We start from the raw sequence: 17253 nt of genomic DNA, 5'->3' as shown, positions 1-17253 counted from the left end.
CAGCCTGGACTAATGTGCCTATCTCTGAGAGAGGGGTGGGACTTAATACCCCCCCCCCTCTGGTTGGCATCTCTCACTGGCTAGCTCAGACGGCTCCCTGCTTAGTGTGCTGGCTTTGTTGTTCGGAGTCTAAGGTGCCTGTCTCTTCCCATTTGTTGTATGGGTAGCCTCGGTGCCTAACTCAGTCTGTGTGGTTGGCAGTGTTGTGCCCGTGATTTTCTAGGCACCTAAAAGTTAGGTGCCATGATGCTCAGTATTGCGGTGCCTAAGTCCCTCTGTGGATCTGGGCCACAGATCTCTGAGCACAGAGATAAGAGCACATCTTCAATTAAATTACTTGAGAAAAGAAATGTATCAAGATATCAGAAATAGATGTTTATTATGAAAAGGGGAATTAGCGTGAAAAATTATGTCATATTTTGAAACTACATGTAGTTTTCAGTCATGGATTTCAAATAAAGAGATGATGATAATACAAAAAGTCTAGGTGATAAATGTTTTCATTGGGGTCGATCCTGCTCCTATCATAGCTTTGCTCTTGACTTCAATAGCAGGATTGGTCCCTGGTAACAGTCTTCCCTTTAAAAGTGCAGGGAAAATAGAGGGTTGTAGGAAAGGCAATAGATCGTTTTAATAGGTGCTAGTTTGGTTGTCATACACTAAAATGCTTTAACTGTCTCTGCAACCGCTAAAATAAAGAGAAAAACATGCATGTTTGTGACACAGTCTTGTTCTAAATGTCTTTTGTCTTTAACTCACTTAGTCCTGGATGCACTTGTCGTGTGCATGGACTTGCTTCAAAAGGAAACAATGTAAGTACTGCAGCCTGAGGACTTGCACAAGAATTCTGAAATGGAGTTTTGAGATCTGAGCTGACTCCACTTTAATGCTGCAAGGTTGTGTGACGAGGGAAGAAGCTGCTTTTTAAAAAAATCACCACAATGAAAAGCTATTCCTAAAAAACCCACTAGAGAAACCCAACCTCCCCAAGCAATTTAAGTCACTTGAATAAGAGCTTGCCCACATAGGGAAGTTATACTGGTATAAACTAAGGGCTTGGTTACACTTACATTTTATAGCGCTCTAACTTGCTGGCTCAGGGGTGTGAAAAATCATCCCCTGAGCGCAGCAAGTCAGAGCGCTTTAAAGTGCTAGTGTAAACAGGCTCCAAGCGCTGGGAGCCAGGCTCCAAGCGGTCAGAGCTAATCCCCTCGTGGAGGTGGATTATCAGGAGCGCTGGGAGAGCTCTCCCAGCACTCGTGTGCAACCACACTCGCACTTCAAACTGCTGCTGCTGGAGCGCTCCTGTGACAGCGCTTTGATGTTTCCAGTGCACTAGCTGGAGGGGTATGTCTGCGCATGCTGGGAATTACACCTCCCAGCGGCAGTGTAGACAAATCCTAGAGACCTGCCTAGATAAAGAAAAATGCTTTTTTCGGTTGTGTGAGCTTAATAGGATTGGGGGAAAAAAAAACCCTTAACATCCATGTAGACACAGTTTAACACCTTTATAATCATGGTCTTGCAGCCTTGGAGGAATTAGCCAGCACCTTTAGTAAACACCATGGACCAGATCTTCATTGGTATACACTGGCATAGCTCCATTGACTTCAATGTAGTTAAACTAATTTATGTCAGCTGAGGGCCAGGCTTTCTATTCACTTGGTGGGGAAAACATCAGAAAAAGGACACGGACTTCCCCTGAATAAGAATAAGAAAGAACAAACCATGCTGACTGGATGTATTCTTGTTGTACTTAAGGGCAGCATGTCTTGATGTTTACCGACTTTATTAGAGACACAGTTTTACATTTTTTTAAATAAGTGTTCAGCAATGATGCAACAGGATTGTTTTATTTCTACAAATCTTCTGTTTTTATTGTTTAAGAGGAAAGAAATATGAGAAACGACACATTGAGGTGTTTACAGACCTTAGCAGTCCCTTCAGTGAGGATCAGGTGGAAATTATCATCGCTAACTTGAAGAAAACGGGAATCTCACTGCAATTTTTGTAAGTGTGGAAATAGCTCTAAAGCATCTTTACAGCTCTGTGCCATTTTCATTACATAATTACAACCATCTTAAATTGTCTGCTGTTGTGGTAAGATGCTGTGGTTTGGTGTAAAGGTGCCACTCCCTGTAATATTATTATTATTTGAATTACTGTAGTGCGTAGGAATCACAGAACAGGACCTCATGGTGCTAGGAGCTATACAAACTCGGAAATAAAAAGATGGCCCCTTCCCCAAAGAGCTGGCAATCTCAATATAAAACAAGAGACAATAGATACAGACAGACGGATGGATGTGGGGAATACAAGGAAACAATAAGTATTGGTCAGTAGGATAGGCAGTAGACTCAGCACACCAGCAGCCAACTGTTCTCAGGTTTTTTTTGTAGACTTCACAGAAAAGGAGGATAATGAGGTAACTGGATTTTTATGGGGAGCTCCTCCCAACCGTGAGGGGCAGCATGGAAGAAAGCGCAAAGGTGTTTGAAAATTAAACAAGTAGGAAATTTAACAGTAGAAAATATACAGGTATTGTCAGGGAGATGGAATAGATCACCTCACAGGTCTTTTTCTAGACGGGCTTCTGTTATTCTTAGATAACTTAATGACATTGTTTGGGGTACAGCAAAATATCATTTCATCTAGAGATGCTAGTTAAACTCTAACCCAGATTGTAACCTACAGGAAAGTGTCAGTTTTATTCATGAATTCACCAGCTATTACAGGCTATTAAAACCTCCTACAGAATAACAGTTATTACAGGAATGATGAATAGCACAGCTATAATTAAGGGATTGGGAGGGTACTCTTTGCTGGGGCTTAGAACTGACATTTGAAAGGGCATCAGGCTGAAGAAAGAGTCAATCCAAATGCAATTTTTGTCTCTCTTTTTTTTAATCATCCAAAATGAGTTAGTTGTTTTAGTTAAGTAGCAAAATAAATTAACTGTTTTTAATTGTATTCTTAGCTTGCCGTTTCCAGTGGATGATGAAGATGGAAGTGGGGATACAGGCGATGGTCGACATTCTGATATGTGCAGAAACTCTTTTCCAAGGAAGGGCTTAACCGAGCAGCAGAAAGAAGGCATCTGTATGGTGAGAAAATTGATGTTTGCTTTAGAGGAAGAAGGAGGCCTGGATGAAATTTACACTTTCAGGTAAACTTGAATACTCCCCTTTCAGATGCTGGAAGTTTAGTTTCTAATTTCATCCACAAAAAGCTTTAATGACTGAGGTGGCATTTTGTATTTGTGTAACTTATCACAAATTTGGGTGGGTCCTTTAAATCAACTTCAGTGGCTTTGATTCAAAGAACAGATATGAGAATTATACAATGGAAAGTGAATTTTCCTTCATATGGTACTCTCTTTATAGAAAGTATCCCTTATTCCTCCTCTGTCTTGTGTTTCTCAGAATTTTTTAAGGAGGGTGATCCTCTAAATGAGACTTCAAAAACATATTGAATATAAGGTATTTAGCAGATGAATGCTATTTTAAAATGTGTGTGCAGTGCATGTAAAGCATTTGCACATAATGGTAGCCCTGGTTTCCTGGTCTCAGATTGGTTGCAGATCAACTAGTTTATCAAACTCCCCCAGACAGATTGTGACTGATGGTTGCTTCTTGAAGCTCATGGCTTAATAGCAAACTGCTGTGCTATTGTGTCTAACAATGGACTGTTTCAGTAGAATTGCTAATGCGAGGATAGAAAGATGGTTTTACGGTTTGGTGTCTCCACAGTGAAACAATAAAAATGTGTGTGTATCTTAGAAACACTGCAGTTGCTGCTATGCCTGAGACTTCTCCCTGTCAGGTTTTAGATTGGTAGCTTCCTCCCCTCATCCTGCCCAACTTATCATTTGGTACCTCTCTTCTTTTGTAGCCATTATATATTTTTCCTCATCTCGGCCTCTATGGCTGGTTAGAGTATGTTATATGAGAAGGGAAATTTAGACCTTTTATTTGTGAGGAAATATAACACCGCTGCTACGTATTTATTTTCTATTTGACTACAAAGCAGCCTGAGATTTTTCAATGGCAATAAGAACAGGCTTTGTTGCTGCACCCCAAAACCAAACCAAACAATATATTTTTGATCATGATTATCCTTTAGGATAATCCACATGCATAAAACTATCAGGTGTTCTAAGTCTCCCCCGCCCCAAAGCCTCCCCCAGCCTCCTTAGTCACTGTGGAAATACCACTATCCTGCCTGCCTGTCACTCAGATCTGTAACCTGGGCATCAGCTTTGACTTGGACCTTTCTCTGTCTGGGTCCTCACCTCAGGCTATATCTAAATCCTGCAGATTCTTTTTGCATAACGCCTCTTAGTATGTAGCCTTTCTTATTCAGTCACAGAGCTAGAACTTGGATGCAGGCTCTCATTGTCCCGCTTCTTAATTACTGCAACATCCTTTTTTCTGGCTGTGACAAACGCAGTCTTGCCCCACTCATATGCATTCTGTCTATAGCCATCTGTAGTGCTGCCTCTTGTCTTATACATAGATTATACAGACTCTTCGGGGCAGGGACCATCTTTCTGTTCTGTGTTTGTATAGCACCTAGCCCAGTGGGGTCCTGTTCCTTAACTAGGGCTCCTAGGAGTTACTGTAATACAAATAATAAATGCGTCTTTTATCTTTACCTTTCCTATCCTGGCCTATAAATGCAGTACAGCCCTGCTTACTCCCTGGTTTCAGGGGAGGTCTGAAACCTTTGGATAAATGGGGGTTTGGCTAACCGATTAAAGCTTTAGTGCAGTTTAAGTTGTTTAAGAATATATGAAGCTTTAGATCAGTTTATTCAGCTTTTATAAAGGAACCTTGCAAAACTGTCATGAAAATTTACTAACCCAGACACAATATCTCCTTTCCTCTTTTTACTATGCTGCTGATCAAAAATATTTTTCCCCCTTATAAAAATAAATAATTTATCCAAGCAGATGGGCAAGTAGAATTTTGTAATATGGTTTTAAGGTCTGATATTGGTTTAAACTGGATGGGGGAAGTCAAGAAACACAATGTGGGACCAAGAAAGCTGGCTACAGGGCAAGAGGCATTTATGCTGTCTTTAGGCTTTTTTTAAAATGCAAGTTTATCAAAGTCCACGTGTGTATAGATATGGAGTTGTGTATTATTTAGTGATCAGTTAACTATTGGACTATGCTGTCTGCAAGTCTACAAGGGCAAAATTTGCTTATGGACTTGGTCTTCACTGTCGGGGAGAACTGGGAATCTATTTCTTCTAAAAAACATAGGAAATTAAATCTAAAGAACTTTGTTAATACAGAATTAAGGTAGCACAATTAAGCATTAAAAAATTAAGAAATGTAAAAGTTAAAATTGAGTTTTTTACTTTAACTTGACCCCTTGAGTGCATGAATTATAATAGTTTTAATTACATGGACACAGGTTTTTAAATACACATGTAGCCTAGGTTGTACAAAATGCTATTGAATTATCTTGCATTATTTGATATGACTGTGGCTATGTTTATATTGCCAAAAGGGTGTATTTTTTACAGTGGCATAACTAACATGTGTTAGGTAGTTAAAACTTAATGGAGACAAGATGCAGGTAGTTTTTACTGCATTGCGGCTAGGTGAGGTCAACGTTATACTCCCCAGCTGTGGTTGACCTCTCCGAGCTACATAGCTGTAAAAACTACATAGCCTTGTCTCCACTAGGATTTTACAGCAAGATAACTACTATCTAACTGTAAAAGCATGCCTTTGTTGGTCGTGAAGACACATCTTTGTGATCATACAAAGATGTAATGTAATAAATATTCCCTGAGTTAAGACTGTATTTTCAATCTTAATTTTCACATGTTCTGACTTTGAGCTGTGCAACCTTATGCAATGTTGTGTTCTGTAATTTTAATGTACAGTCATTTAAAAAAACCTTTTTTTGCCTCATGAGGTTTTTTATCTGCTGTTTGGCTGAGAGATATTCAAAGTAGCTGATTTTATCCTAACTGAGCTGCAAAAAGAGTGTGTATTCATTAACAACTTATTAAAAATGTGTGGAGTGTTAAATACCAAACAAACAAAATAACATTAATTGAAACAGGATTCTTTATTTTTTCATCTCCAGCCCAGGAAACGTCTTACCAGTGAGAGGTGTCTTTTGTAATTTGGGCTGTTCAGCTAGCTAAATTACTTAATTGGGTTAATGTTAGCTAACTGCAAAATGCTTCCTAAACAACTGTGTAATCTCTTCTTCCCCATAAGAACTGACATGCTGTCTTTAACCTTAATGTCATAGAGACTTTAGATGGAAAACACCTACTAGGTCACCTTCTCTGCCCCCTTCTTACTATGTTCAGTAACAGGAATGTTCTATGTAGTTTATTTTCTAGTGCTTTGTGCAATCCAAGCCAAGCCAGTTGGGCTTCCACCCTTTCCTGAGGAGATTGCATTTTCTGGATTGTTTTTTTAGCTTATCGAAGAATTAATCTCTCTTTTTTTGATTCTTTAATTTAGAGAGAGCCTGGAGCGTCTTTCAATGTTTAAGAAAATCGAAAGAAGACCTATGGCTTGGCCTTGCCAGCTAACTATAGGTTCTAATCTGTCTATAAGGATTGTGGCATACAAATCAGTAAGTTACTAAAATCACATATTTAAGTATACTTTGGCAGGAGCATAGGTAGCTGCACCTTCATTTTTTCCTTAAAGACAAGAAAATTAAATACCTTAAGCTAGATGAAGGAAAACATTATGGTGAGATTTTACATGCGCAAAAACCAATAAATCTAAAGTTATAGTTCTCACAGCAACCATAACTTTGCCATATTAGACATGCATGTTAAAGCATTAAAGTTAACAATATTCAGAAAGAGAAAGTAATTCCTATCCACAATGTGACATTTAATTGTATAAAATTTACAAACCTGACTTAGGGTGTTGCATTCACATTCCAACTGGCTGTCTCTGAAATGCCCAGAAATGAATGAGGCTTAATATTTTCCTTATTTCTCAGGGGAAATTGTACTTTTTTTTAGAAATAGTAATAAGGATACCCTCAATTTGAAATCACATTTGTGGGCATAAGTGTTTTACTTACTGTTGTTACAAGTCACATGTAAGATTCTAATAACTTTAAAAGATTAGTGAAAATATTTTCTCTCTTTTTTCCGTGTTTGCTTTGTGCAATTTGACAGGACCTTACATATAGTCAATTTCACTGTTCAGTCTGTTTCCCCTATTGTTTGTGTGGGTCTTTCACACAGAATAAGAGGAAAAACATTTTAAAAGTAGGAAAACGTGTAACACCACAGCTGCCTATCATGTAAATAGTAACTAGGCAGCCATGTAGTTCAGTGATACTGAAGTGATTTTGGTGAAATAGAGTTTAACTGGTTCATCACCTGAACCTAAAAATAGGATTCTCTTCAGTATTCTGTTGCTTCAAGGCGAAAGATTCTAATTTAGTAATATGCCTGGTGTCTAGAAGGTGGATTTATTAGGCTTGGGTAAGGTCTAATCACTATAGGCTTCCCTTGCCAGCTTCCTGTTTCTCCTCATTTATAATAATAATTATTATAATTATTTGAGTATGGTGTTGTGCTAGGCACTATACTAAGGCAGAGTAAGAGACAGCCTCTACCCCCAAAGAGTTTACAATTTAAATAGGCAAGACCAGCAAGGGTTGGAGGGAAATGAGAGCCATTTGTTTAATCTGAAATGAGAATTGTCAATATAAGTAGAGCACTAGTGATGGTCAGAGCAGCAAATGCTGTTTTCAGCAAATGCTGTTTATTGGTAAAATGACCCAGCACTTGGTCAAGAGAAATGATTCTAGGAATGGATTCTTGTGTTGTGGTAGGGGACCAGCCCCAAATGAGATTTAAATATTCCTTTTCTTTCAATGTTGACACAAAGCTCACAGAAGAGAAGGTGAAAAAGTCCTGGACTCTTGTGGATGCCAAGACCTTAAAAAAAGAAGATGTGCAAAAAGAGACTGTCTACTGCTTGGATGATGACGATGAAACAGAAGTTCAGAAAGATGATCTTGTTCAAGGTATGGGTTATTCTCTCTGTGCCCTCTTAAGACATTTAGGCTTAAATTTTAGGACTTGTTCTCCTAAGTCACTTAAATGTATTTGAAAATCCCACCCTTAGGTGCCTAAAGACGGATTTAGAAGTCTAACTGTGGCCTTAGATTGTAAACTCTTGGGTGTAGGGAGCTTGTCATCTTGTAATATCTGTAAAATTCATATTGTTGCCACTGTAGCTAGAGCTGCATGTTTTTTACAAAGACAAAATAATACAAAATAAAACAACAACAAAAATGGATACAGCAATATAAAACAAAAAACCTCATCCTGCAGTTGTGGCTCCTGGTGCACTACGTCGCACTGCCACTTCATCATGATCAGCGTATGATGGCTGGCGGGGTTGCTGGGCCAAACCCGAGCAGTACTGTGACCCCGTGCGCCAGGTCCAAATACCCAGAGCAGGAAGCCAGGCCCAGCCCTGCAGGACCAGAGCCACCACTGCAGAGTGAGTGAGGGGTGGGCTCACTCTCCAATCCCCACCTCGCCCCAGAATTCCCAGCACCCTCTCCACTCCCCATCCATCCCCTGTGTGGATAAAATGTATGACACGAAATAACACAAAATAACCTCCCACCCCAAAATTATAAAAAAAATAAAAAGAATTTCACGGGACTCTAATATTGCAATAATAATAATGCCAGGTAGGAACTAGAAGGCAGTGTAGCAGTTCCCAAGCTGTGCTCTGTGGAGCACTTGTGCTCCATGGTGGATGGGCTGGTGGAGGGTGCTGACTTTTTTTGTTTCCAGATGTTAAATTGCATCAAAATATATCTAAAAATATATCAAATACTTTCCTACCGTTATAGCAGTTGCTTGCATGGAAAAGTATGTGCCACAAGGATATTATACAATTGTGAATGGAAGGGGCTGTGGTCTCTGTGATGATGAAAAGAAGGGGGTGTTAAGGGGATAATCTCTCTGTTAGATGTGGTTCTCACCATGAAAAAGTTTGAGAATTAGCTTTACCATTTAGACTAAAGGGAAGTTTGAGGTGCCACAGTGACGGAATGCAGGACAGTCCTCACAGCATGTAAATTTGTGTTTTGCACGGTTTAGTTTCTCTTTGAATGCAAAGAATTCAATTTCTTAGATGAATAAAGGCACATCTTCAACTTGAAATACAGTCCATTTTTAAAAATTTAAGTTAAAAATTGTTTCAAGGGCAATATCTGCTTCTCAGTCTACCCAGCAAAGAAAAACCCGCAGCTGGCCTGGGCTTGTGGGGCTGTTTCATTGCTGTGTAGACTTCTGGGCTTGGGGTGGAGACTGGGCTCTAGGACCCTGTGAGGTGGGAGGATCCCAGAGCTTGGGCTCCAGCCTGAGCCTGGAAGCCTACACAGCAATGAAACAAAGCCACAAGCCCAAGTCGGCTGGCACGGGCCAGCCGTGGGTGTCTAGTTGCTATGTGGACACACCCCTATACATTTTTGAGGGTACGGAGTCACATTTTGCTATTTTAAAAAATGTTTCTTTCTCTTGATGCTATTTAAAAGTCTTACACAAATGGGGGAAATAGAATAATTATACAGGGGAGATAGTGCATGTGACTACAGAAGGTCAAGTGCTCCAAGTAAAATGAAAAAATAGAAATATTTTTTTTCTCAACTCCTTTAATTGTAGTAATCTTAGGTGTTGTTTGTAACAATACACCGGACCCTTGCTAGAACACGCGTCTATATAATGCGAATTCGGATATAACGTGGTCGCGGCCATGGATCCCAAATTTAAGGACAGTAGAGTACAATTTTTTTGAGTATAGACGTGATAAATCGACTGCTGAGCGCTCTCCTGTCAACTCTAATACGCCACCAGAACGAGGAGCACAAGCGCAGTCGACGGGAGAGCGTCAGCTATTCATGTAGCTGAAGTTGCATATCTTAGATCGACCCCCCGCTGTAGTGTAGACAAGCCCTAAGACAATTGCTGTAGGCCTAGAACACCATACAAATGTAATAATAATTTACAGGTACAGTACTGTATTTATCTTTAGAAAGATATCAAAAATGTCGGGCAAAAGGAAGGCTTACTCAGTGCAGGAGAAATTGGATGCTCTCGAACAACTTAGAAATGGCGAAACCCAGGCAAAGATTAACCGCGATATTGGCATTAATGAGTCCACCTTTCGTGGATGGCTAAAGAATGCTGACAAGCTTGGAACTTGCATTCATAACCTGGATGAAAAGCATGGCCTTCAAAGAAAACAAGCCCGTTTAGCAAATGATGCTGATCTTGATTCTGTGGTGTACATGTGGTTTGTGAAAGAACAGCAGAAAGGCATTCTGATCTCTGGTCTGCTTATAGCCATGCAAGCGGAAAAATTCGACTGGGAACTTAATGGCAAATTCAGCAATTTTAAGGTGAGTTCAGGTTGGCTATGGTGATTTCAGAAAAGACACGGAATCTCTCAGATTGCAGTTTCGGGAGAAAAACGCTCTGACGACGACGCGCAATCGTACCCTGCAAAGCTGAGAGAAATTTTACAGGCAGAGGGTTACTCGGTGGAACAGGTTTACAATGCAGATGAAACAGGAATTTATTATAAAATGTTGCCCGATAAAACCCTGGCTATCAGAACAGATGAACGTAAGAAAGAAGGATATAAGCAGGCAAAAGATTGCCTTACTTCATTGTTTTGTGTGAATGCAACAGGCAAGCATAAATTAAAACCATTGTGCATTGGAAAGTCTCTCATGCGTCAGTGCTTTCATCACGTAAATGTGAATTGCGTGCTGTTTTCATACAAGAACTCCAAAAATTCCTGGATGACCAGAGAGATTTTTGAACAATGGTTCTTCACTGAATTTGTCCCTTCTGTGCGAAAGCATTTGCGGGCAAAACGCTTAGACGAAAAGGCCATTCTTTTGCTAGACAACCGTCCAGTGCATCCTCCGGCCAAAAGACTCAGAACCGGTGACGGTAAAAAAGGGTTGAATACTTACCTGAAAACACGACTTCCAAAATCCAGCCGCTTGATCAAGGTGTTATCGCCATTTTTAAGCAGCCCTATCGACAGAACTTGGTACGACAAATGATAGAAAGCAAGTTGTCTGTCACCGATTTTCTGAAGAAGTTGACTATAAAAGAATTCTTTTACATTGGTGGCAATTCCTGGAATTTATTACGGACTGAAACGATAAACCGCTGTTGGATGGTGGGACTGAGAGAGTCGTTTGGCCACCCGCTCCTGGAAGAAAATGAAGAAAGCAGATGACAGTCTGACAAGGAATTCAACTTTGAGGGATTTACAGAGGAGGAAGTTGGAAGAACAGACATGGAGTGGATGCAGGAGCTGTGCCAGCAACTGTCCGGGCTCGGGGTAACTGTTCTGCCACAGAATATCGTGTCCTGGATAAGAGGTGACGATGAAGCAGAAGAATTTTGTCCCGTTGCTGAAAGTCTAACGGATGACCAAATTCTTCAGGCCGTACGACCAAACAACATTCCAGAAGCTGAAGAATTGGCTTTCGTCATGGAAGAAGAAGAGGAAGATGAAGTGGACGTCGTTCCAACATCAACTGCGACCGTAGCTGGCTTAGAGACTGCTTTGAGATGGTTTTAGGCACAAGATGTTGAGCCTATAAAAATCATGCAGCTACGTAGCCTTTTGCAGTTTGCAAAGTGGAAGCAGCACAGCAGCAAGAAGCAAAAGCAACTCACTGACTTTTTAAAGAAAAACTAGACTAGTTTATTGTAATGTTGACTTTAAATCTCTCATAAAGCAACACTTTTCTCCTCGTTTATTGTTTCCGTCAAGTAGGAGTTTATTTTCTAAGATTTTCTATACTTTATGGATGTGACATTTACTGTGTACAGTAATTTCATTTTAACGCAGTCCCTGCTATAACGCGGTACTTGGCATGGATCCCAAATCCCATGTTCTAGCGAGGGTCCGGTGTGGTAGGTTAAAAATGTTCATACATCTGTGTGATTTTAAGTTGACTGTGTCTCTCTAAGCAGAGATGATGTAGTTAGGAAAAAAGCTAGTAAGTAATGTTACTTTAGTGTTCTGTGCATATTTCATAATTTCAAACTTAAAAAAAATCCGCTTATAGGGTAGATTTTAGGTAGGGTTCTCTTCGAATTCCACAGCATCTTTTCCTGCTAAATTATTGTCATTACTCCAGTTAATTTGGGGACACTTTCTATTTCCTTCGGTATGCTTAAATGTTTCAGATGAGTTTGTAATTGCCATGTCTTCAGTGAGAGCAGGATTGGGTCTTAAATATGGATCTATCCATGTAGACTTAGTAGAGCGGGGGGTACATTTATTTGCCTGTTAGTAGTAGTTCTCTAAGATGGCACTGTCCTTGGATCTAAACTAACTCACCTCTGGATAGTTTTTATATTTTGGGATTTGATTAATAGACTTTAAGGCCAGAACTGACCATTATGATAATCTAATCTGACCTCCATCATAACAATGGGATTTTAGAGAGTGATTCCTGCACCACACCCACATGTTGTGGTTGAGCTACAGCATATTTTAAAAAAGAGGCTAGAAGTTTAAAATTTTGGTAACAAGGCTACGATATGTTACAATATATTGAAACACTCTTGATCCTTCCTCACACCAAAGCTGCTGCCTGCTTCCTCAAGCAGAGTCAGAACATTCTAGAAATCTTTGAGCATTCCTGACCTTCTGCTGAAGTCCTGATCTGTGAATGCCTGTCAGATACTTTCTTCAGAGAAAAGCAGTAGTAAATAGATACAATTTACTTTTGATTCCAATATCAAAGTAAACTAAAGAGACCAAAGATGTCTTCACCCAATGGCCTGACGTTCAACTGCAGTTAAAGAGCTCCTGATGTTTCATAGATATTGTTGAAGAACATTCTGTTTACAGAGTATTCTGCACATTGAGCATGTTTTTTGAGTTTTGCTTTTTCATTTTCTTTTCAAATTCCTAAGGAAGTGTACATGGAAACAAGTTCTTCATTTTGGGATGTTCATTGCTTCTGGTGTTTATTCCCCACCTGAAGACATCATCCTCAGGCTCTGACAGCATCATCAGCTAAACAGAAGCTAATTGTGGTATTGCAAGCAGAATATTGTAACTTCAGATTGGGGAATAAGCAGCAAGAACCAGGTGATATGCTCCTAGGAAACAAAGATCCTGATTTCATGCAAATATCCCTAGTAATAACAAGCAAAGGAAGCCAAATACAGAAATAAACACTAGATCAACTAGTCTCTTTATAGAAAGGTTTTTGCTTTTCCATGAGGCATCAGTAGTTCTTTAATATCCATTTTAATGGCACTTGGTCTCTGAATTTTTTGTGGATTCCTTTCTTTGAGTCCCCTGCTGATTTGTGTTATGTTTTTGCTATTTTTATTTGCAAGGAGTGCTCATGCTCTTTTCACTGAGTATTGTTTTGTGAGTATAAGGTGTTGGGTAGTGTGATAAGTAAATATTTTTTTCTTTCCTGATATCTGCAAAAGTAGGTACATTATGTAAAATGATGCACAAGAAGTGTAACTGTTTTTTTGTGATTTGCAAATTGTGTCTATGGAGTGTGTGATTATTTTGTTAACAAGAGAAAGTAATTTGATATAAATTACAAAATTAATCATATGGGGTATAGCTGTGGGGCATGCATGCATTGTTAAAATATTCAGAGTGCTAATTTCTGTGTAAGAAATATAGGCCCTTATGCTTAGCAGATGCTCATCTCTTCTTCTCCAGGGTTCTGCTATGGGAGCGATATAGTTCCTTTCTCCAAAGTAGATGAGGAGCAAATGAAATACAAAACCGAAGCAAAGTGTTTTTCTGTACTAGGATTCAGCAGATCATCTCAGGTGCAGTATTGAACTTCTTCCCACTCAATTACTGGATAACTGTTGAATACAGGTCAGAGTTACCAGGGGACAATGATGCTGTATTATGCTCCAGTGAACAGGTGCATGTTGTGTGGGTGGCTGTTATTAGGTGTGCAGGGACAGTTCACATTTGCTGTGTCCAGTGTATCTGGACTCCACATAGGTCACTATAAAGGGGGCATTTGAGCAAGGTTCATCATTGTGGCCTCTGGCTCATAATTAACAGAGCCAGTGGTCACAAATCCTCACGTAGGGGTGGCGGATGTATTGCAATCCCTACTTTAGCTCAGGAGCTGAAGTAGTGGTTGAAGAAGAAGCTTCAGAATTGCCCCACCCTCTGCCAGTGGCAAGGAAGTGGATTCCTCCTTCCCCAGTCCCTGGATAGTTTTCTGCACAAAATCCTCTTGCTTTGTCCAAGTCTGTGTGTTTATTTCACTGTACTACCAATAGAAGCTCACCAATGTTTGAGAACTCTTGGAAGCTAAGTGTCTTAATTCTAACTCTTTTAGGATTAAGTTATGAGCTGTGGTTTTCCTCTTGTTTTCATTAAAGTAACAAAAAATTAAATGTAGTGATTGGTTCACAAAATTAGGGCTCAGAAGCAGTAAGTGTTGGAAGATTATTATATATCTTTTAAAAGTAGATACATACACTATAGAGAGACATTAAAGAGTGTTTGTGGATATATTCTAACTCTTTTTATTGGAAGCATTCATTTGGCCATTCATCACCATGGCATCTGGGAGCCTTACAAGGCTTAAAATGAGACATTCCCTATCTCAGTAAGAAACCAAACACTTTGCCTTCCTGCTATCTACAACTTCGACAATCAGCTAGGAAAGCAGGATTTAATCATTTGGGAAGTCCTGGACAACGAGATATCTTGCCTCATGTTCTAAAAATGGAATATACACATACGCATACACATGAAAGCAGTAAATTTTAAGCTGGCACTACTCTTCCCTTTCCAGGAAATCCCTGATAGTGGTTATGGGCATCTACGCATCCTCCTGGAGTCCCACAGGGCTCAGTCAGGTTGCTTCTTTTATTCACTATCCATGGTGAAGTCGTTGGGGGGATCATAAGATACTGAGCCTCAGTGCTAGCAGAATGCTGAATGCTCCCAAATCTACTTCTCTGTCTTGTCAAGTCTCCCAGATGATACAGTGCCTTGACAAAATAGGGACCTGGATGAAAAGCAGAAAGATCATTAGCCATCACCATGAAAAACAGAGGTGATGCTGGTCGGCAGAGGGCAATACATAGAAAGCTGTCAGACGCTGCAACCATCCCTCTATTGTCCACAGGTGCTCAGCCTCAATCTTGCTAGATGTGTCCGTGAACTCTTTTATAACAGCAGTGGCCCAAAACATCTTTGACTAGACAGGAGTTTGTGCCATTTCCTTTCATGTGAGAATCTAGTTACAACAGCCCATCCCTTAATCACCTCCAGACTGGATTATTATAACACGGTCTGATCATGTGGGCACCCAGAAAGTAAAGCTTCTACTTTAGAAAGCTGCCTTTCTACTAAAACAGACCAGTGGGAATACACTGCGCTAGCTCTTCACAGAATTACATTAGTTACTTATCCTGTTCTGAGTCCAGTTCAAGATTCTGAGTAGCTAAAGTCCCTTATTTGTTCTAGAAAGGCCTCATCTACCATCTCCTCCTGATTTGCCCCTTTAGAACCTAGTTTAAAGCCCTCCTTGTTAAGTTGATGAGTTGTTGTGTAAAGATGCTTTTCCTCTTCTTGGTCAGATGGGTCCCATCTCTTCCCAGCAGTCTTCCTTCCCAGAACAGCATGCTATGATCAAGAAAGCCAAAGCCTTCCCGTCAACACTGTTCACGCAGCCATGCATTCATTTCCAGAATACACATATTCCTGCCTGGGCCCTTACCCTCAGCCAGGAGGATGTACAAGAACACAGCCTGCACCCCTGACTCCTTCACCTTCACTCTGAGAGCCCTGTAGTCACTGCTGATCTTCTCATGGTCAGACCTGACAGAATTATTTGGTGCCCACATGAATGAGCAGTGTGGGAGTAGTGGTCAGAGGGATAGCTGAGCCTCAGTAACCTTTCTGTAACGTCTTAGATGTGGGCTCCAGCAGGCAGCACACCTCCTGGGACATCGTGTCACAGTGGCGGATGGGTGCTTCCGCCCTCTCAGAAAGGAGTCCCTGGCTTCCACCACCCTACTCTGCCGCCTACCTGGGTGCAATGGCCATGAACTTCCCTGCCTTGAGACAGGTGGCTCCTCCTCCTCAGCCATTGGATCTGCTCCTCCCCTCCTTTTCCAGTGCAGCATACTGCATGCAGCATATTAACCAGAGAAACTGGAGCAGTTCCAAATACAGGATTAAAGAGGGAATAAACCCACCTTATATCATTTTCTCAATGTACCGAAGCAGCTTTTTCAGTCATTCGCATCCCTCAGGAAAGAAGATCATAAGGCATCTTCTTATTACTGTTTTTTAAACTTTGATTTTTAATTTATAAGCAATACCATGTAAATCAAGAAATCATAGAAGACTTTAAAATACAGAAAGGAGATGTTAGTTGGCAAACCAAAGAAAATGCAGCGACATATATATCTAGGTATATGTGATGCTCGACACCATAGTATTTCAGCTCCTAAAGACAAATAGGAAGGAATAATAGTAGGTACAACAGGTTGACTTCAAGAACTTCAGGAATGGTGCTGATTTCTGAAGGTCAGATCCTCATCTGGCATAAATTGTCATTGACTTAAATGGGGTTACGACAGTTTACAGCTGCTGAACATCTGCCTCCAAATCTACATCCAGGAGCCTTATTATCCACATGTTCAAAGGTTTTTAACATACTGAAGAGAAACAGTACCAAGCATGCTTTAATCTTATCTGTAACTTTCTAAATAGTATTAAATAACATGTAGAACTGTTCACCCCAAGACAAATGTTCCATGAGCCCAGTATTTCATTTCTTTATTGCCCATTCATACCTACCAATGGCTACCACATATCCTGGAATTTGTTAGTTCAAGTCTGATCTCAGACTGAGAATTTTGCCAGGTTGTAAAAGCAAAATGTGGATGCTGAATCGTATCTGTCCCAGTGAAATGTAATTTTCCCTTTGGCAACCACTGCCACTCTCCATACAGACTAATAAGGCTAGTGCAGCACCTTCCAAACATCATTTGATAGAATGGCAGTTCTCTGATGAATACTGCAAAATATGAGTAGTGTTCCACGTTGTGTGGTAAATGGAAACAGAGCAACGTATAAGTTTTATATCTACCGTACATAGTAATTAAATGCTCTGTCCTTACATGTGGGTATTATGTTTGTTTGTTCTAGTGTAGAATTAATTAGTTGGTACAATTAAA

The 17253-nt window shown here is 40.1% G+C and overlaps 1 protein-coding gene across 2 annotated transcripts in view; it reads left to right on the top strand.

Moving 5' to 3' along the window:
* The window catches only part of XRCC5 (X-ray repair cross complementing 5), a 74837-nt gene that overhangs the window by 9901 nt on the left and 47683 nt on the right, over positions 1-17253 (top strand). For both annotated transcript variants that reach the window (XM_084643649.1, XM_084643650.1), the window contains exons 4-9: positions 764-812; positions 1888-2010; positions 2978-3166; positions 6494-6608; positions 7892-8030; positions 13751-13863. In XM_084643649.1, the coding sequence (XP_084499775.1) occupies positions 764-812; positions 1888-2010; positions 2978-3166; positions 6494-6608; positions 7892-8030; positions 13751-13863 (728 nt within the window). The remainder of the gene's footprint in view (positions 1-763; positions 813-1887; positions 2011-2977; positions 3167-6493; positions 6609-7891; positions 8031-13750; positions 13864-17253) is intronic.

The sequence above is a fragment of the Lepidochelys olivacea genome (genome assembly GCF_965140295.1).
Source record: "Lepidochelys olivacea isolate rLepOli2 genome assembly, chromosome: 11".
Taxonomy (NCBI): domain Eukaryota; kingdom Metazoa; phylum Chordata; order Testudines; family Cheloniidae; genus Lepidochelys; species Lepidochelys olivacea.
The sequence above is the reverse complement of the archived record's forward strand: the minus strand, read 5'-3'. Positions and strand labels throughout refer to the sequence as shown.